Genomic DNA, 22,571 nt, shown 5'->3' with positions numbered 1-22,571 from the left:
AATGAACTCTGATTGTTGATTGCAGCACAAGATGGTTTATAATTACCAATAAAGTTGCTGTTCTGATAATTGAATGAGGAAACACTGTGTCACACATGTGTCGGGGTTTGTGTGTGTGTGTGTGCCTATGTCATTGTTAAGACTCAAAGTCTATCCTCTTCCGAACTGAAAATTGATCTCCTAGTGAACCACTACATCCTTCTGAGTTGTGCAAAAAAAAAAAAAAAAAAATCAATTTAACACAGTTCTTCTCTGGCTAAATTGAGGATAATATGGAGCGCCGGCTATTGTTGCCGTGGAAGGAACAAAAGGCAGAAGGAGGGGAAGAAAAAAAAGACAAAAAAAGGAAGATGGCTTGTAAATGAATGGGCAGATGGATGAATGGACCTATCCACATACAGACACTTACAGATGGTTGCCCTTTTGACAAATAAGATAATGGAATAGAATAACCTAATCACAATGGTGAAGCTCTGAGTGATCGCTGTAGTTGGATGGTGGGGGTGGGGGTGGGGGGTCCACATCATTGCAGGAGAGATTGCAGATCACAGGGAAACTACTTCTCTACTCAATCACTCTCTCCCAAGTCCCTCTGGACTCTTTATGCTACTTTGAAGGATATGGAGTGGAAATAATAATGTTTGAAGTTAGCCAGGTTGATGTCAGCGACGCTCCTCTGGCTCTTTCCCATCAGCCTCGGCTCGCCTGAGCCTTTTGAAGAGGAGAGAGGTAACCTGGCTTCAAATAATATACAGACATACTGTATTTCTTTGAAATTTCTTAAATACGACTTTGTAGTTTGATTTAAAAACAATAATCAGACATCAAACGGCTGATGTCAGCTGCACCCAGTTATGCAGACTGTCAGATCAACATAAAAAATGACTTTTACATTTTTAGAGTTTACTATTGGGGGATGATGAGAGGTAAAAACACACAGGGTTCATTAACAGGGTTTAACCTCTAGGGAGTGTGGATGTATGAAGTAATCTTCAAATTAAATTGAGATTGTGTGTTACAGTAGTAAGTTATAGGAGGTGCTATCTGAACTGCACATCACTAGATCATAGAATTCATCCTGTGCAGAGCAGGAATGTATTTTACAATAATGAATAAAATATGGTTACACATTTTTGAAATAGCAACACATGTATGAATGTGGAAAGGAGGACAGAGTATGGTACATCATAAAACACACTAGCTGCATGGGTTTACATGGAGCCAAATATTAAAAATCACATTTTTATTTTATTTTAATTCAGACACAAAACAAATGATGATGTACAGTCACTGATCATACAGTTACATCAACCACCCCACCCTCCCCTCAAATCCTAAAAAAAAAAAAAAACCTGAAAGAAAGAAAGAAGAAAAAAATGAAGCAAATTAAGACAAAGCGGCTAAAACAAACAACAATAATCAAAAGAGAAAGACTTGTGGAATTGTGGGATAGTTAATAAAGATACAGATTAATACAAGATGTCAAGTGAGGTAAATCAGATACACAACAGGTCACAAGGATCAGAGTGAGCTTTTCAGTGTTTCAGCCGTGATGAACCACATATTGACATTCACCTCTTTAGCCCCATTTATTTGGGCTGTCGATATCTCCATATAAGTAAGATCAAGAACAGTTAAAACCCATTGTCTGATGGTCAAAGTGTTAAAATAATACTAACCGTAGTCATTTGTATATAAATTCAGTCAGCACGTCCAGTTTGGCCTGACCTGTTTAGAACTCTCTGTGCATGTCACACGGCTGTAAAATGTCTCTTCTGACTAAATCCATTGGCACATGTAAGATAGATAGATACTTTATTTCTCCCCATATAGGGAACTTATTGTATCCAGCGAACATCAACACACAGAAAAAAAGAAAGATCATGTCATATATAAACAGTTAACATGAAATCGTCATTGAAAATGATTTGAATCTGAGTGAAAAAGAAGAACTCATAAACTACTGGAACCAGAAGTCAGTTTGCAGCATTATAGAATCTATCTAAAGCTAACATTTAGGTAATTTCAGACCAAGAAAGACTACAGAAAGAATACAGGTTTGTTGTTTTTTTATGCACAGGAAGCAACGGATGTGAGCTGCTGGATGGTTTTTCATTCTGTGTTCAAGGCCACAGTCTTTATAGTGAAATTCTAGTAGTACAGAGAAATGTGAACAAAAAGATAATGAAGAACTATATAACAAAGCAATTGAACTGACAGTTTGTTTGTGTGGTGCATTCTGGGTGATGGCACACTGACAACTCAACTGTCTCCTCAGGAAAACATTCATGCATCACATCACCTGTTTCCCCCATATAGATGTCTGTGCCTTAGAATGTTTTTTAAAAGTCTGTGATTCTTATTCTGTTACACTGTAGGTCTGTTCTTATTCATTTTTCAGATAACCCATTTGAACATGTGCTGGTTCAACAAACTGACAGTTCCCCACAGACAACAGTTATCTCTGTCAGAAAACAAACCTCTTACTACTTTAGACACTGACACACAGGTAAATGTCAACTTTCTGTCAGTGATTACTATCCAACTGTAGTGAAAATAGTTCAGCTCATCAAAGCCTTTCCATTTGTTGTTTTTAAATGTGTGAGTGATTTTCCAGAACAAAAACACGAGTGTTTACAGTGAGTGCCCCGTTGACAAAGTGCCACCTACAGAAACCTGATTAATGGAAAATCCCAAATCAGAAACCTGTAGAAATAAACAGGTAAGACAGAGGCAGCCATGCTGGTTGATTGACAGGTGATCTGTGGAAAGTGCAGCACAACAACAGGAATCAGGTCTGAACAACAAAGTGGAGAGAAAACCCCGACAGTGACGGCACGTCAGTAATGAAGGGGTTCATGTATGGAGTCATCCTGTATTTCTATGTTCATCTTACTCCACTAAATCAGGGGTCGGCAACCTTTGGCACTCCACGCTAAATTTCTCACCGCCACATGTACTTTGAAAGAACGGTTGGAGACAGACAGGGAGGGAGAGTGAGAGGCGGGATTCCAATCCAAGCCAATCCATTTTATTTATAAAGCACAATTTTAAATAAACACAAAGGTTTCCAAAATGCTGTACAGTAAAATAAAAACCATAAAACATACTAAAAAGGCAAAATATTGGAGATAAAAGACACAATAAAACATAATAAATAAATAGACTGTCCACCCCATTTATCTATGTAAGATAGATAGATACTTTATTTCTCCCCATATAGGGAACTTATTGTATCCAGCATATGAACATCAACACACACAGAAAAAAAGAAAGATCATGTCAGGTGTAAACAGTTAACATGAAATCTTCATTGAAAATGATTTGAATCTCAATGAAAAAGAAGACGTATGTAGAGCGACAGAAATCCCATGAGGAAAAAATGCTAAACGTTGCTCTTTTTTCAAAATAAACTTGCCATCTAAACTGCTTAAAGGGATAGTTCACTCAAAATTCAAATTTCACTCATTATCTACTCACCCCCATGTGGGGGTCATGCCTATGTTTATGTTCCCACAGCCCTATGTTCCCTCAGCCCTATGTTCCCTCATTTCTAACTTTTGTTGTCACTGAAAATTAGGCCCTATGTTCCCTCAGCCCTTTGGTCCCACCATTGGTTGGGTTTAGGCAATGAAGAAAGGAGTTGGTTAAGTTTAGTAAAAAGACCAGGTAGAGGCTAGACAGGCCAGATAGGTAGAGTCCAGATAGGTAGAGAGAGTCCAGAGGGAACATAGGGCTGAGGGAACATAGGGCTGTGGGAACATAGGCACGCTCCCCTCATGTGGACTAAGGGCTGGGAGAAGTTTCAGATTCAAATTCAAATACCTCCATAGTGCTAGGCTGTAATGTCCTTCTTGTATTGAAGCCCCAACATGAGAAATTGTTCCAAAAAAAATTAAATAAGTCTATATTTTCAGCTTGTTTGTAGCGGAAGCTCCCAGTGTTGCTCTGCCGGAATCTTGTGCGATTTCGGAGCCGTGAACTGGCAAATCGTGCGAGATTTGGACGGACCAGGAAGAGCAGTGCTGGGAGCTTCCGCTACAAACAAGCTTGAAACATATACTTCTTTAATTTTTTTCAGAACAATTTCTCATGTTGGGGCTTCAATACAAGAGGGACATTACAGACGAGCACTATGGAGGTATTTGGATGTTTTTTTTGGACGAAGAAAAGTGAGCTCCGTTTGCAACCGTCATATGGACATGCAGTGCTGCACGGAGCCCGCTGTAACTCAGAGAAGGCACGGAGGACTCTGAAACTTCTCCCAGCCCTTAGTCCACATGAGGGTGAGTAGATAATGAGTGAAATTTGAATTTTGGGTGAACTATCCCTTTAAAACACTTTCTAACGCTGCACCGAAAGGTAAAGCGTCTGCCGCCATGTTGGATCAACAAGCTATCGCTAAAGTCGCTTCGGTGTGTCGTCATCGTCTTGTCATTGTGTCATTGTGTTATTGTAGCGGCACACTCATTGACAAGAAAATTCAAACTGCCGCTCCATGACACAAAAGTTGACGGCTGCATTAAATTAATTTCTCCCTCAAATCCTGACTTTGCTGTTGGCAAATCTGGAAGCAAATGTCTGGCGGGTTGAAAGCCACAGAGACTCTGTAGGAGCAGCAGTACAGAGCCAGGTTACAGCACACCGCTGGTGCTTCTCTCTGTTTGACTCACACACACACACAGGCGTGATGTGAAAGGCGCTATAAAGCAAGGCTTTACCTCTATTGAATCCAGCCTGATTGTACACACCACACTTTGCTCTGAGCTGAGTTCACCTTTCCTGCTGAAGGTTAACGCTCAATAGCGGCAATGAAGATGTCTTTGTGAGTCCAAAAAAGCTTTAGTCTGTCTTCATTGTAGCGTCAAACTGCTGGGATGAATCAATTACATCAACCTAAATGGCCGTGTTGTCTGTTTGGACAATGACATCTCCAGCAGGTGATTTCAGGAGGGTTGTGGGTTGATTTAATGAGGAAATGATCAATGGCTGTTAACTGTCCATTTACGTGACCCAGGCGTAACTGCTTACACAGAACTGCATGATGTGAGATTTTAACTCATAATGCATGAAGGCCAAAGTTGCTGCTAGGATTCATATTTTTTAGGTGGCTCTTCATATTATATTTGCGTTTGACAGATAGCTGGTACCGATTTGTAGCCTGGTTCTATAGGAAAGAAACAAAGACACACATGGTTGTGCTGTGATTTACAGAAGTTACACGTCTCAACAAATACACTTAAACCGGTCTGTGCCAAAGCCGTCGTGTCCTGGGATAGTCTTTGTTTGGGCAGGTGTAAACGCTCATCTGAACTCTGGTGTGGACTAAACAAGTGAACTCTGGTCCGCCCAAAATCCCTGGTCTCTCGACGTATTCACACCACTTGAAACAGACTTTTTCCTTGGTGCGGACCTTTTGGGGAGGTGTGAATACAAACTACCGGACTCTAGTGTGGACCAAACAAATGTACCGAGACCTACTCTTCAGCTGGGACTTGTTTCACTTGTTTGGTCCACACCAGAGTCCGGAAAGAACCCTGGTACAATTTCTTTGTGGTGTTAATGCAGTCTGAACCTTTTCCAAACCAAATGCAAAATCCAAGCACCTTTTTTTTGGATTTAGCAGGCTTCCGTTGTTGTCAAAAAATCGGATATCATCACTCGCTAGCAACTCAACTTCGTCACCTACCTGATCCATTCTCTGCTGATGAACCTGCTGTTGCAATCGTATAGTAGGCATTGATCAAAGCTGTCCTCCATAGCCGTCTTGCCTGGACGAGGAGGTTGTGCAAGTGACGTAAAGTGACCTCCATTGTGTACTGGGGAGCGTGCCTATGTTCCCACAGCCCTATGTTCCCTCAGCCCTATGTTCCCACTGCACTCTCTCTACCTATCTGGACTCTATCTATCTGGCCTGTCTAGCCTCTACCTGGTCTTTTTACTAAACTTAACCAACTCCTTTCTTCATTGCCTAAACCCAACCAGTGGTGGGACCAAAGGGCTGTGGGAACATAGGGCCCAATTTTCAGTGACAACAAAAGTTAGAAATGTGGGAACATAGGGCTGAGGGAACATAGGGCTGTGGGAACATAGGAATGACCCCGTGTAAAACTGTACCTCACTGGACCAAACACAGGACCAAATGTAGGAAGTGTTATAATACACAGTGCATCTTGGGTAGGGGAAGGACAACAAACACTGTCCCGTGCAAAAGATGTCATCCATCGCATTTTCTTGCGGTGCCGTTTCTTCTTCGTTTTTCTCAGTGTCAGACTGAAATGCTCTCGGCCTCTCTGCCTGACCCGATGCTCATATTGAACGGTTTGCTGAGCCATGTGCATTTGGGAAATTAAAAAAGAAGAACAGACACATTCCCCAACTAAGCTAACTTAACATGCTGCTCCATGTTTGCTGATGTTTTCCGGGTCAGGAGGGATTCCCCCTTCTTTGTCCAATCGACAAGCGCCCCTTTCAACTGCGTCATGTTATTAAGAAAGTTTTGTGCGCTTCAGAAATGGCAGTGTGAAAGCAGAACCACAGCAAGTGATAAATGCCACAATGTTACGACTTGCAGCCCCCCAATCGAACCGAATCCCTGTAGTCAGGTGTGAAAACAATCTTGTGAAATCTTGACATTTCTTCCTTTACATGTCAATGGTTGACCAAAATCCCTATAGTCTTAGGAGTAGGTTCTTTACCTTTAATCGTGCAAGCTGTTTTTAAAACGCTGCAAGCTGCTCAGAGCTACGCTATGGAGGTAATGGGATTCCTTGGTTTCCCTCATCAAACTGATCAAATACACAATCCAACAACTCCACAACGCTCTGGTGGACAAGTTGTGACCTGCACATTCACCACGCTATGAGATAATACCTGAACGTTACCAGACAGAGTTGTTTTAGAGGGAAATTCATGCAAAACTGATGATGCGCGTTCCTCTGGGCAGTTTTTTGGCAAGCAGTTTCACGCAGTCTGGTAACGTTCTGTTATTATCTCATAGCGTGGTGAATGTGCAACAACTTGTCCACCAGAGCGTTTTGGAGTTGTTGGATTGTGTTTTTGATGAGTTTGATGAAGGAAACCAAGAAATACCATGAGCCTCCGTAGCGTAGCTCTGAGCAGCTCACGGCTCCGCTCTGCCGTTCTAAAAACAGCTTGCACCGACAAATAAAGGTAACAAACCTACTCCTAGAACTATAAGGGTTATGGCAATGGGCCAATTTGCCAAAATGTTGAACTATCCCTTTAAGATGTATAATAGATACAAGATGTAAACTGCAAAAATATTATTGTCATTATTATTATTGCTCCATTCAATTTAACTTACCAGCTATCATTGGAGAAACAACCAGAATCTTCTTGGTCTCCACAAGGCTGACAACAGTGTAAAAACATCAGGTTGTACTACGTATGTATTTGAATCAGCAAACTGAATGATTTTAATGAAAGGCTATGCCGATGCTGCCTAGTGTTTTTGTTCAATTATTGACAATGGCTGTCACAGGGCTCCCTCCCTGGCTCCCTGTGTTGTCCGTGCAGTCTGCGTTTATTTGCTGCTCCTCTTAAATATCATAATCAGAGTGACTGCACTGCATGGGACTCTGAGTTTTATGTAAATTGCATATAAGCCGATTACAAGTGAGGCAGTTCCGCTGTAAACATTATTTATTTTATGAACTTCCAATTTTCCCGAACCAGATCCGATAAAGGGAGAATAATATTATGGCCATTATCATTGCATTGCATTATGTTGTATTATGAGGATATTTCTCATGTCACACAAGGTAAGTAGTTTTTCTCCCAGAGACACAGCAAGTTTGTCTTCCATGTAAGGGAGGTGGAGATGAGATAGATAGTTGGTTTGTGTGACAGTGCTATCAGCTTTAATGGTTATAATGCAGTTTTTCTCCCCGGGAGAGAGGTGTTTTTCAAATGCTTTACGGTTGTGGAAAGTCTGAGCCCGCCTCAGACATATTGAAAAATGGAAAGGTGAACAAGCCATCCATGCTCTCCGCCTCTCCGTCTCATCTTTTCTTTAACTCATCTCTTTTTCTTGCTCTTGACCTGCACTGCTGACCTTGATGTGAACAAGTAGGATTTCTAGAAGAGTGAAGAGAGATAAAAAAATAAAAATAAAAAACCAACATCAACACAACAAACAACAACAAGTCTCACACTGTGAAAATCAAGACTTCCATGTTAAAAAAAGAAAGAAAGAAAGAAAATATAGAGGAACTGTGCACGTGGTGTAATTTGGAAATACCTGAAAAATGAAATTGCTGGAGGGTGAACTTTCCCTTATGTTGATTAAATGAAGCAAAGGCGCCATCAGTGTACAGGCCCTCCACAGTGAGCAGACCTTTCCCTGTCCAGGTGGAGCACATAGCATCTCATTTGGAGAGAGGAAATGCATGATTATAACAAATGGGAGTTAGGATGGAAGTGTTACTTAATTTAAATGTTCTCTTAATTTGGTACAATACCTCCAAAGAGTCTTTGATTGTAACCCTGGTGCCTTCCAGTGGTCTCGGCCTCCTTTTGCTGTGTGAAGTAGGCCTGGAAGGGAAGTGTCAGTAATATCCTATTCAATGGCCGGCAGTGATGGGCTGGTGTCTGTAGGCTCTACTGTGTAATCATCCTGCCGGCAAATAAGTGTGTGAGCATTAGCTGCCAAGTCATACTGTTGGAGTACAGGCAGAGCCAGCATCTCAACTCTTTTGGCTCGTAACAAGCTTTCTTATTTATGTGCTGGGTTTTGTATCCCAACATAAAAGACATAATAATCAAGGCCAGTTTTTTTTTAGATTAGAGAGATAGTGTGTTTAATTAACCCAAGATTAGTTTAACCTAATTTTTAAATGTCAGTCCCTCCAGAAAAATGCGATTATGCGATCACATAACTCAACACATAATCAGCCAAAGCTCGCAAATTATACAGGGGTTCACATTTTTTCAAAGACGTCGCATTTTCGCGGCAATTTCTGTGCAAAATGCACAAAATATGCAGGACTGCAAGATTTCATAATCCCCGCATTTCTGTTAAAGAAAAAGTCACATCTTTGAAAAATGTTGCATGTTCACTTCACACAAGAGCAGCCATTTTCCCCCTGTTGCCTTGGGAACATTATGAAGTGATGTAATCATGTGACGTGAAACGTTATCGCTTTGCACGAGAAGATAAACAGAACCGAGAGAGAGAGAGAATAAAACCTAACCCAATGATTTATAATGATTGTGCTTATGCTGACTAGATTCTGACAAATAAAAGTACTCAACACAATAAATGTCAAATATTGAATTGTGATTGAGACAAAGGGATGTGATAGTGACAGCTGTGTGTGTGCATGTGTGTGAACACATAAGGCAGCCCAAGTCAGAACAGGTTGTTAGAACAAAGATGATGGGCATATTTTAAAAAGTGTGTCTATTAATTCATCCTTCTGCCCATTTAACTTTATATTATAGTTTTTTATTTCCTTACTTGAACTACTGTAACATGGTCTGGGCAGCTACATCTCCTACTCATCTCAAGAAATGATGTACTATTCAGAAGAGGTTCTTAAGATTCATCTCACATTCAAACAGATATGCTCCGTCAACACCACTATTTACAAAGTATTCTCTTCTACCAATTCACAAACTGAATAATTATCAGATTTGTTTGTTTATTCACAAGTTTATTTACAGGAACAGGAATTTACTTCACTTATAATGAACATTCTCATCGTACTAGACAGTAATACAGTATTTACCCTCCACCCGCACATCACACCATCAGTTTCATATGTCCTATCCACAAGTTTCTGAACGTCATCTATGGTCAAAACTGGCTTCCGGTTTGCCGGTTTGGTGGAATTTTACGTTTACGTTTCCATGGTTTTCAGGCGTTGTCATAGTTGCGGTAAACGCATGGATCTATTAACGCTGGCTTTTAACACAGATGTCAATTTGTGTGATATCCACTGTTAAAAGCTGCTGTGATGATCTATGCGTTTTACAGATTTTCATTGGGGGAAAAAAAATAAAAAATCCATGCATTTACCGCGGCTACTGAAACCATGGAAACGTAAACATAACATTCCAAAACCGGCAAAACAGGCTACGTTTTTGACGTTCGGAAAAAGGTGGATAGAGGTCCTATGTTGTTCCTATGTCCTACCTCCTTCACTAAGATCCATATCTTCCTATTCACTCTTTAAAAAGCAGCTAAAAATACATCTGAACTTTTCTTGAATTTCCCACTCTCTCCATACCGTACTCTGTCTTTTTTATGATTTCAATCTATGAATTTTTTGTACCTTATTTCTCTCTATTTGTTACTGATCACTTTGTTCTCTATCTCTTCATTTTTGCTCATTTGAATTATGTATTCACTTTATCTCCTTTTTTTCCTCTATGTTTATTTGTTAGCCATAGACATTTGTATTGTTTTAATTAGTGACAGGGGTGGAACTTATGTCCAACCAATTGGCTTTGTTCCCTCCTTGCACCATCACATATAAATGTGTGCTAAATAAATAAACCTGAACCTAAACCTAGAAGAATCACTCGTTTCAAAATGTTGATGTTTTTCAGCTGTCATCACATAAAGTGACATAAATACTAAACCTTGCATATTTTGCTTCAACGTCACAAAAGGAACTCTGCGCTTTTTGAAGATAATTCTTTAATAATTCTTTGAGTAACTGTGAGAAATGGGACATGTCTCCTGTCTCTTGTCTCATACAAGTCTGGTCCAGTCCCCGTGAACAGAGGAAGAGTGATGGTTCAGCTTTAGGATCCAGGTCTCAGATTCAGTTGGTGCAGATCTGCTCCAATCATAGAGAAGAGGACTTCCTCTTCTCCTTCTGCCAAATAATGAAGTGCCCGTGGATGTTTTTGTGGAAGTATGTGGAAGAGAGTGTGTGTTGGGGGGGGGGCATCAGTTGTAATGTGCTGAGCCTGTTACAACAAGTCTATTTATTTTGGACTTTGCCCTGGTTTCCCTTTTTCACATTTTCTATTTGTGATTTGAATGGAGAGGATTTCGTGGTGCAGCGGAGGACTGGAGCATCTACTTTGATGACTCGTGGCCTCGCGGCTCAGCTTTTTGTCGATGATGTGGTTCTGCTGGCTTTACCAGCCAAGTGCAAAAACAGTCCAGCACCAGAGTTAGCACCCCCTAGTCTGAGGCCAGCGCTTTCTGTCAGAGAAAGATGAATTGCTCCGCTCTGGGTGGAAAGGAACCACCAGCCCTGTAGGAGGATTCTGAACATCTCAGGGCTTTGCTCACAAATGAAAAAATAAATGTTGCAGCAACTCGTGTTGTTCCTTCGTTTGTATCTGTCGTTGTGAGGAGCTGGAGTTGAGCTCAGTTAGTATTTCCACCTCCACCTGTCAGTGTTAGCCTTAGTCTGCTGTGAGAGGCTGAGGTGACTGCTACATGCAGCCAGAGAACACTTCCATATATGACTTGTGTCCAACAGCCTTCAAGTCTCAGCTCTCTTTTTTTTGCAAAGCAGTGATTGTGAACCAGGATGTCTCCCTGGACACGTCCGTCCCACTGGGAGGAGACCTCGGTGCAGATGAGACAGGTGGACAGATGAGAGATGTCCGCTTCCTCTCATCCCACTGCGCCTGAGCCTGGATAAGATGCTGCATTTAATGCAGATTGCAGATAGTTCCTAAGAGCATTACTGGATAGGCATTATTGCTTAATTCCTATAATTTATTATTATTAAAATTTCAAATGTTGAGTTTTGAGCTGATTGTATACATTATATTTTGTCTTTGGATACATTTCTATAAGAATAACGAAAGATTTGTTTTCCATTTGTGACAAACATTTGTTAGGATCAGAAAAGCTTCTATTGGCAGACATTTGTAATTTTGATGGTGATAGTCTTCCTTTAAACCAGTGAGTAGGAATACAAGATGTGTGTGTGTGTGTGTGTGTGTGTGTGTGTGTGTGTGTGTGTGTGTGTGTGTGTGTGTGTGTGTGTGTGTGTGTGTGTGTGTGTGTGTGTGTGTGTGTGTGTGTGTGTGTGTTCCTTTATTTATGCCTGAGATTTAAGTCGTGCTTCATGGACATCATGAGTGTTTTTCTAAGTATATTTTCATTCCTCTTAAAAACAAAATATATATATATATATATATATATACATTCATCTTAAATATATATATATATATATACTGTATATACATAAATATATTAAATATATATACAAAATGTAATCAATATACAGTACCAACACCAAATCCTTTTGCGATATTTAAGATTGTCTTTTGTATTATTTTCATTTAGGAAATTAAAATGTCCTTAAATCCGAGTAGCTACAAACACTTTTTTCCCTAAGCAGTGATGACAGATGTAACCAGCTGGTGCACCACTGTGCCTCAGAGGATTCTCCACACTGATAACAACTGCTCAGTCAAACTTAGAATAGCATCCTGCTACAGCAACTCCAGCTTCTTGATGATTAATACTGTAAAATACCACTGTGGATATCAAACTTACTGATTACACTCCATCTTTACCATGAACTGTTCCCCTCATATTAGATGTTAAAAGTGAATAAAGTGGGTGTCTCCTCCCTGAGGGTCTCCCAGCACCCATCGGCCCTCAAGTGCTGGCACTGAGGACACATTCACTGGCAGATTAGGTTCCTGGTGATAAGAGCATCCCTTCCCTATCCCTCCCCGTCTCTCCCACTGCAAGTATCTCTGTCCCGCCTCACAGTCTGTCCTGCAATCTGGAAAATTCTGGTTTAGAAATACTGCAACACTCCCTTTGTTATACTAAGCCCTTTTTTGTTCCCCCTCTACCTTATTTATTTTTCTTGTTCTCCCCAAATAACAGCAGTCGCCGGGATGTGAGCAGCAGGAATAGAGGAAGAATTTGGGACTATGGATGAGAGAGGGAAGGAGGGAGGGAGGGAATACAGTATATAGAGAGAGGGGAGCGACTCAGCACTGTCAGAGCGAGCGGGGAGAAGGAAAGGATGGCAGAGAAAGTTTATAAGGCGTAGTTTAGGAGGAAATGCGTGCGAGAAGCTGGGGAATCTGTGGTGGCCAGCTGCAAGAGGGGAGATAGCGGAGAAAGGCTTTTAATTCTCAATCCCCACAGAGCCTTTGAAAATTACCAATCTTCTTATCACAGACGCAGGGCTGCTTATGCAAATTGTTGTGGAGTGGAACGTTTAAACGGAAAATTACTCGACAGCATTTTTTTTTCTCCCCTCCCTCTCCCCCCTCTCCCTCTCTCCCTCTCTCTTCCACACAGAAAGCCTGTTTTGAGTCTCAGATAAGAAGATGAATTGCTCTCTCCGTGCTTTGAAGCGCGTCAGGATTTAAAGACTCCAGCCTCGGCTCTGGTCTAACGCTGCTGCTCTCGCTGCCTTTGTAGCAGAAAACAGGCTGGAAAAAAAAAAAAAAACGGGGAGAAAAAGCGTTTCAGAACAACATAGATTCTGTGCTCCAAAACATCGTCACCGCCTGAGGAGACAAGGAAATATATAAATATTCCCTAACCCCTGCTCTTCACTCTATTTACTTTAATATTTTTTGCTTACCACAGTCTACAGTTTTCCTTTAAGAAAAAAAAAAAAACATGGCAAGTAATTGACATGAATGAATAAAGCTCGTGCACTGTGCAGAGGAACGTTTGAAGCATTTATCTAAATTACACCACAGGCAATATTAGAAATGAAACAGAAAGTGGTTCTGAAAACCATTCGAGAGCTGTAAGCACTTAAAATGAAAATAACCAACTGAACGCAAGTGACTATGAAATTGTAAGGCTTTACATGTTTTTGAGTTTTATGTTCTGTAATCAAGCAGTTTTTCATTTAAGCCTCGTCCCTCTGTGCTGACTGACTGTGGAACCTCCCACTTCCACACAACCTTCCTAACACATCCCAGTAATTAGACGACTGCCACATGCTCTAAAGGTGATATGAGTTTGAAACAAAACAGAAAGAAATCAATTAACCATGTGTTTAAAATGATTTCTATGATGTCAGCATTCATTACATTTATACCATATTTATATTGTCCAAATCCCAATGAACAATGAACACTGTACAATGTGATGTATACTCAAATACAAATTCAAAACTAATTTAAAGTGTCTAACTGATGAATCTAAAATCTTGTAAAATACAATAAACAAAAGTCAAATTCCAATTTGCACACAGTTTTAAAATAACCCAACATGTTACTAATAATTTGTAAAACATGTCAATGAATAGAAAAGGTAAAAGACAAAAAAATACAAACAGTTTTTATTTCTGTTTGTTAAAAGCATCTTGAGGCTGAAAGCCATCGTGAGCGTGCTCTCACACTAGTCGAGTGTTTTTGAAAACAGCAGAGCTAAATAAAGATAGTGGATAAATGAGCCACTTGAAGAGGATCCGCAGCTTTGTAATCAGGTGATAAACCTGCAGCAGACACCGTTTTATCTGGGATTTTAACTTTAAAATGTGAGCAGCACCATCACAACCACTAAGCAGGCTGATTAACTACCGACTCTACATGGGCTGAATGAAGAATATCAGGGAACATTGTTGGTGCTGCATTTTTTTCTGTCAGTCTGTGGTCCCCCACTTCCTCAACCCGGTCATACATGTGTGCCATCACACAATCAAGTGGAACATGCGGCAGAGCCATCACAGTGATGATTGCACTGTACTCCAACGGCAGGAAGTGGAGGCAACCTTTTTTTTTGTGACAGTCATCCCTTACCTCCAGCTCCTCTGCAGCCGTGTTAATCTCATCCAGCTGAAATGCCACTTCCATTGGTCTTTGACGTTCACTTTCCAGATAACTGTTCTCCTTTGTGAGTGCATGTAAATGCATGCTGTGTTCTTGCACTGTATATTTTAAGAACAATAGGAGTGCAATAAAGGGGCAGTTTGGGCAGTTGTGGCTGTATGGTTGTTTGATATTTACAGGGCAGCTAATTCATAGTGGCACTGGCTTTCGTGTGTGCAGATATGGAGGTTTAGAGCTGAATATTTTAGCTTCCTGAAGAATCACTGCTGCCTCCTGGTTAACACAGAGTGGATATGATTGTTTAATGGCAAACCACTTATGCAGAGATTTAAAACACTGTCGTTAATAAGATTTTTGTTACCTCTTGCACGACTGTGCAGAATGTGTCAAGCGTCAGACAGTGAAGTGTCCCATCCTCTCCCCCCACAGAGGCAGCTGAGGAAGAGGAAGTGCTACCTGCTGGTGGCTGGAGCCATTGTCCTCACCATCCTCACCATCATCATCGCTGTTTCAACAAGAAAATAAGACCGGCCACCAATGGTAAGATCCAACATCCACAATGCAACCCATACATCTGGTCATTTAGTGATGTACAAGGTCCATATACCTTTTATCAGTGTTTGGATATGAACCGGACAATCTCATCAATCTGTGATGTCACCACATATTTAAAATTGCATTTTACACAATGTGCCATTTTAGAATTTTAAAGGTACATTGTGTAGGAATTCCTCCATCTAGCGTCATGGTTGTATATCGCAAGCAACTCAATCGTATTTTTCCTGCTGCATTCACGTGAAATTGGGCAGACGGCAGACGGACGACAGCCGCTGCACGTAACGGCATAAACAAGCCTCTATGTAAACAAGTGGTCCGTCAGCACGAGGCAAAACAATACACGTAACAATATGTTGTCATGGCGATGTGGTATTGTTTACCCGACCCACATTTTATCGGCTTTCTCTGGACTTCTGTGACTAAAATGACATCTGGTTTGTTACCGACGGCCGTCTGCCCGACTGCAGGTGAATGCAGCATCAGTGTAACGCTCCATTCCTCCTCACTGCGTTACCGCGGTGACTTTCCACAGACGCCACCTCGACCTGAGCCGACAGCTCCGGTGTCTCCGCTGAGTTTCCGTGGTTTCCTACCGTCGCGCTGCCACTCAACGTAAAAACATGGTGACACCACATGGCAGCAGCACCGAGCTTACCCGCTCCATGTAGATATGAATGATATGAACGGCTAATTCAGAGCTGAAAGGAACACTTCAGTTTGTTGATGGGGGGGATTACTTAATGAAAAACAGACTTTTGAATGAAATAATCGATTTTCGTGAATAGATAACAGGAGAAGTTACACAATGTCCCTTTAAAACACATCTGACGTGCTCTATGTGGACACACACCACTGATCAGTCAGTGTTGTAAATGGTACATGCCTAAACAGTCGTTCTGTCCTTTCTTTATAACATCTTGACTGCTCAGTCCACACCAAAAGGTCCACTTACACCACCAGGCTGGCGAGCAATATATGACAGCAGAAATGAATCAAAGAAGGTCATTAGGCCATACAACAGCAATAACATTGATATTACAGTAAAAGGTAGATATACCACAAGGGCAGATTTAATAGCCACATTATATAGTATCTTCACCCTAATAACTGTGCTCACTCTGCCAGCTACTGATGACAGCAGGCTTTCTCCACAGTGGCAGCTTTGTCGTAGTGGGGCAATAAAGCACAGCTGAAGGTTCAACAAATGTATATGTTTAAACCCAGTGAGGCTGCTGCAGCTCCTGTATGATTGACCTCCCCCCAAAATATAATATGGAGTCTATCTTTAAAGGCACCATCAGCAGCCATTAACCAGCAATAAACTGTTTAAATTCATTGCAATACTGGTTCTTCGCAACGTTGGTATAATTTTTGTTTCAATGTCCTGCGTGCATGTGGCCATCTTGCTTACAGTGTTTATTTTGGCTGTTAATTTTAGATTAAAACACCAATGGCTCAGCTAAGTGTTTCATCGTTTCCTGAATTGAACATGTTTTATTAGTTTGTTCATCTGCAGTGTCCCTCTATAAAGTTTAGATTCAGTATTTTTTTCATTTTCAGCAGAGTGGGTATAAACTGCTGTGTGTATGGTTGGAGACTGGGTCCTTAAAGCTACACACTTACTTAAATATATCAGTGAAGAAGATGAACTAAGAGTAGATCCTCAAGTCTGAAGATGTTGATAAGAAATGTCTTTTATAAACCTGTATATATTATATTGAAGTCACCCAAACAAGTTCAGAACTACTCCACATCCCTCACATTCAGGAGAATCTGAATAAAATGTATTATAATGTATTTTGTATTGCTCCAAGTTCTGACAAAACTACCTTTTGACACCGAAGCAGGCAGCTAACACATTTCAGCTTGATCTTTTTTTCATGGCTCAAAAAGCTCTCTTGATAAATATGTGTGGGTATTTATATATATATTTCCCATTTGCTCTGACTTGGCGCTCAATACAAGATGTCTCTGCTTGCATAAAGTATTGATCATCACCTATTTTCCTCTGGGGGGGAGGGAAATGGAAATCCTGTGGAACAAAGCATTCTATTCATAAAACAGCTGGCTGAATCGATGCTCCCGTGGCGACCGGCCCATGTTGAGGCTCGGCAGTCAGCGGGCCACAATCAAATGGCTAGACAGACACCAGCAGTTACCACAGCCAGAAAATCCCACCGCTAAAAAAAGAAACTGTGAAGACTGTTAATGACTCCTGTGCTGTTTGTACATGTTGAAAGAAAGGTGTCCAGACAAACTAATGACAGCAGGTCAGAATCCATAACTTTCTATCTATCTATGTATGAAATAATATAATACAAAATGACATGGTATTGCATTATTATATTGCTTCTGTTTTTGAGCTGTGATGTATCCATTACTCTGACTTCTTCCCGTCTCTTCTTTACTCTCCATTAGTGTAAAACATTATGTTTAAATATGATGACTGTATTTTAACTCTAGATTTATTTGAATGAGCTCCCAGCAGACGTCTCCATTTCTTTATTTACTCACATCCGAGATTAGAGCCTCTTCATGTTTATGGAAATAGTCCAAAGTCTTTGTTTTCACAGATGAGCTCTGTGTATGTGCTGCTTTTACTCAACTTGTGGGGTCCAGCAGCTTTGTTTGAACCAAGGGGTTGTTTGCTGAAAATTGAATATTTAATGTTTCAACCAAGACTTGGTTTTGTAGGTTACAATCGGATTGTCTTACCTTAGCCAAACATATCTTAGGTTATCTTGGGTTATCTTAGGTTAGGTTATATTATTTTATGTAATTTTAGTGTAGTTTAGTTTTGCATATCTTAGTTTAGCTCAGTTTAGCGTAGATTAGGTTAGGTTATCTTAGGTTAGGTTATTTTAGATGATCTTAGGTTAGGTAAGGTTATTTTAGGTTAGATTAGGTTAAAATGGCTTAGATAGATAGATAGATAGATAGATAGATAGATAGATAGATAGATAGATAGATAGATAGATAGATAGATAGATAGATAGATAGATAGATAGATAGATAGATAGATAGATAGATGGGGGTTTGTGGTGCTCCAATGATTTTGCTAGCCTAGTTAACTGTGCGGGAAAGTTTGGTCTTGTGTTTAGATGAGAGGAGGCTGTACCAGGAAGAGATGTTGAAGGTGAGTATGGATTCAATGAGGGACTGGTAAACCAGAGTTAAATCTTAGCTTAGTTTATCTTATCTTATCTTATCTTATCTTATCTTATCTTATCTTAGTTTAGTCACTCTTTTGTAATGATCAGGTAAGGGTAAGGGGCTATAGGAAATGCATCATGTCAAGTACGGGTCCCCACAGATAAAAAGGGTTACACGTGTGTGTGTGTGTGTGTGTGTGTGTGTGTGTGTGTGTGTGTGTGTGTGTGTGTTTGTGTGAGCGACACAGAAAAGGGCTAAGACAGAATGACAATCCTTTTCCACAAGAGGAGAATGATATTATAGCCCACTCTCTGAGTTTTCTAGGCTGGCTTTATTTCCACAGCAGTGGCGTTGTAATCCAAGCAACAAGTTGATGCAGTCTGTGCATATGCTCATGTGGATCTGTATTATACATGAGAGTCGTGGTAGGTGATGAATGGCTTCAGGTCTAGGAAACGATGGCTGCAGAACACCTCGATCTCACTGCAGTGACTGTCCAACCATTCTATTATTACTGTAAGTGAGGAGATTATTGAGGTCAGACAAGTATGAGCAAACCTGTCTTTTTCTATCAAATCTGTGTTCCCTTAAGTGAAGATTTAGATGCATTCAGTATGACATTGGCAGAATTGTTCCTTAAATTATGGGTGGATGGATGGATAGATAGATTAGACAAACATGATGTCCTGGAGAAGCCACAGCATTTTGCTCTGTCTGTGTGTTTTTGTTGTAATGCTGTTTTTGGTTTGCTGAGCAGGTTTTAACTTGCTTTTAGAGGCTGTTAGCTCCAATGATTGACCCCATGCTCTCTCTCTTATTCATTATGTAAGATGATGGATGTCATCATGACATCCATAATCCCAGCGGAGAATCTGCTACAATGAATGACTGACCACTTCTTCGCTCAGTGCACATTTGTATCCTCTCAACCACTTTTGCCCAGGCCGTCCATCAGCTTCACTGTCCAATTGCTTAAATGCTACGCTTCAAAAGGTGAAGAATAAAAACAGAGTTGAAGAAAATCAAAGAGAATGAAAAAAAAAATAGAGGGTAAACACAGAGGCAGTGCAGGGTTTAGTACAAATCACTCAACTCCCAAAACCTAGGAGTAAAAAAACTCAAAGGAACCAGAGAAACCAGGAAACTTAATAGAAGAGTTGAGGCTTTTACAACAAGCACCTGGTCACCTAGGTAACCAAAAGTTACCACAACTGGAGGACATGTAGTTTATCTAGTTTACATAACAACTCATGTGATCTGATGGAAACCTGGAATAAATCATCATGGATATGAAATACTAATGTTCATTAGTACCAACCAAAAAAAACACAACATCAGTTTATAAACATTAATATTGTATTACTTCGAACAGATTTTATGATCCGTGTCGTAATAAAGTGTGCTGCTTTTTTCTCTAAAGAGACTTTTTTTTAATAGAATAGAAAACCTTTATGGTGATAGTAATATCTGCTTACAAAAATATGCAAACAGCCTGCGCTGTGCTCCGTTTCCAGTCCGTCTGCAGCAGAAATACACAGCAGATCTATCTTTGCCGGATCACACATCAATCAACGTTGATTAGATCGCCCCACACAGGAAGTCAAACACAATGGATCAACTTGCGTTTGTCAAATCATCACTTTGGCAACATTAGTTTCACCTGCTGGCACAAGCAACAAGTCATCAGTCAGTCAGAGGCTCACAGGATGTCATGCAGGAAGTCAAAGATTAACCATGGAGGTGGAAAACTGCAATATTTTACATTACATAACATCCATTCTACAAGTCCTCAAAATCACAAAGTAATGTTGAAGAGCAAAAATTTAGAAAGGCAAAGTAATCTGTTGTTTACATTTAAATCTCATTTTGTACACGGCTGTTATTGCGATAGTTTGTAGTCCCCCCATGATCTCAGGTCTCCAGCTGCTCTGGGCTCCAGAGACGGATCAGAGACGGATCGGAGATGCAAACGCACGCAGTGGACGAGAGTTTGCTCCACGAGTTGAAGCTAAACCACAACAGAGCAGGAACGGAGCGGAGACGGAGGAGGTGGAAATTGGGGGTAAGAGTTCAAAGTGTTGATGACAGAGTGTGTGGAGTCCTAAGGTCTGCTGAGGAGGGTTACATGCTGTCATTCCGACATCCCACCATTCTGACATCCCACCACTCCAACAAGGCTTTCAATATAAGGAAATGTGCGTTACTCAACAGGTGACTCCCTCCTACTTATCTGGACTCTCTACTTCTGGACTCTCTATCTATCTGACCTGTCTAGCCTCTACCTGGTCTTTTTACTAAACTTAACCAACTCCTTTCTTCGTTGCCTAAGCCCAACTAGTGCAAAATCTTTTTGGGAAAAAAATATGTGATTAAAGGAATTATCGAAAAGGCAGGATGTTTAAAAAAAGAAAAAAAAAATCTGTCATTCCGACCATAGGAGGCAAAAATTCTCGGATGACGGGATGTTTGATAGAGAATTAAGTGTTGCCATTTAGACCAATAGAGGCCTATGTCGGACTGATGGGATGTCGGAATGACGGTTGCCCCCCCTGAGGAGGAGGTACGGCAGTGATCAGCCAGTACTCTCTGTGCTGTGTTCATTATCCTCTGTAGTATCATCCACAGACTTACTGATGGATGATTTTGGTGGCATGGTTAAGTGTGCATTTATGGACTCAGCAGCACCAGCCTTGTGGTGCTTCGGTGCTGAGTGTGGTGGTGGAGCAGAGGTGGGGGCTAGGTTTGACCCTCCATTTGTGAGGAAGCCTTTGATCCAGGCTGATGGGGCGGAGCGGCCCAGGTCACACAGATTGCTGAGTAGTACGTAGTTGGGATGATGAGCTGTTAGTCCTCACACAGCCTCCTCTGTGCTCTGGCTGGCTCAGCTGTGGCACTGACGTTTTCAGTGGATCTGTTTGCTCAGTAAGCAAACTGATGTGGGTCAAAGGTGAGATGAGGCTGAGCCAGTGGCAACACTGACCACTAGCTTTATACAGATGTGTGGTAGTTGACTTACAGATGTTATAGTTAAATAGTAGCATTCCACATAATCTGTCCATTTGATCAAAGTAAGCAGTCTCTGCATTTACCTCTAAAACAACTCTGTCTGGTAACGTTCTGTTATTATCTCATAGTGTGGTGAATGTGCAGGTCACAACTTGTCCACCAGAGCGTTGTGGAGTTGTTGGATTGTGTATTTGATGAGTTTGATGAGGGAAACCAAGAGATCCCATTACCCTCCGTAGCGTAGCTCTGAGCAGCTCACGGCTCTGCTCCGCTGTTCTAAAAATAGCTTGCAACGACAAATAAAGGTAACGAACCTACTGCTATGAATAGGGATTATGGCAATGGGCCAATTTGCCAAAATGTTGAACTATCCCTTTAAGGCCATGCATGTCTTTCAGTTAACTTGCCTAAACCCTGTGATTTTAAAAAAAGTTCTTCACATCTCCTGGACTTTTCAAATGTTATGTTTGGAAGGGTTTGTGATGCTCGGAAATATGAACAAACATCTTTGTGACAATTCATGGGAAAGTTAAACCTTTTGGATCCGTATGGATTAGGCAATGAACACAGAAGTTCCTGTCCTCAGTACTAAAACCAGTCCACTTCACAGCCCAGCCATGCCTCCTGCAGACATATACAGCCTAACCATAAGAGGCCCTCTTTATGTAGCCGGGGAGGTTAAACCCAGGGCAAATGAAGTCTATAAAGCGTTTGCTGCTGCTCGTTAGACTTATTGCAACGAACCCATGGAAAATAAATGGTGTATATCAACATGACATGAATCTACAAAAATGAAGAGAAGAAGAAGAGGAGTCTTAAGAGCGAGTGGGACACGTCCCCACCATCCTCAGTGGAACTTATATCTGTAGCATTGGTGATTAGTCTGAAGCATATGAAAAGGATTTAAGGTCCTTTCATATTAGAAAGTGGAGGCAAGAAAGTTTCAAGTTGGCCTGACTGAATTTCAACAAGATGTTCTTATATAACTAGTTTTAATATAATCAGCCCTGTTCTGGAAGTAAAGTGTGGTTTTTGTGCATGCTGAAGTTACATGAAAGATGTTTCCCCATATTTTCCATTGTTTGGCATTTAAAAACACTGAT

General features: G+C 40.8%; 1 protein-coding gene across 2 annotated transcripts in view; it reads left to right on the top strand.

Moving 5' to 3' along the window:
* tsnare1 (T-SNARE Domain Containing 1) overlaps positions 1–22,571 on the top strand; it is a 246,109-nt gene that overhangs the window by 193,840 nt on the left and 29,698 nt on the right. For both annotated transcript variants that reach the window (XM_085803223.1, XM_085803222.1), the window contains exon 11: positions 15,181–15,291. In XM_085803223.1, the coding sequence (XP_085659349.1) occupies positions 15,181–15,276 (96 nt within the window). In that variant the 3' untranslated portion in view covers positions 15,277–15,291. The remainder of the gene's footprint in view (positions 1–15,180; positions 15,292–22,571) is intronic.

The sequence above is a fragment of the Trachurus japonicus genome, chromosome 16 (assembly GCF_045865225.1).
Source record: "Trachurus japonicus isolate A0001 chromosome 16, Traja_1.0".
Classification (NCBI taxonomy): domain Eukaryota; kingdom Metazoa; phylum Chordata; class Actinopteri; order Carangiformes; family Carangidae; genus Trachurus; species Trachurus japonicus.
This window is presented reverse-complemented; position numbering and strand designations above follow the sequence as displayed.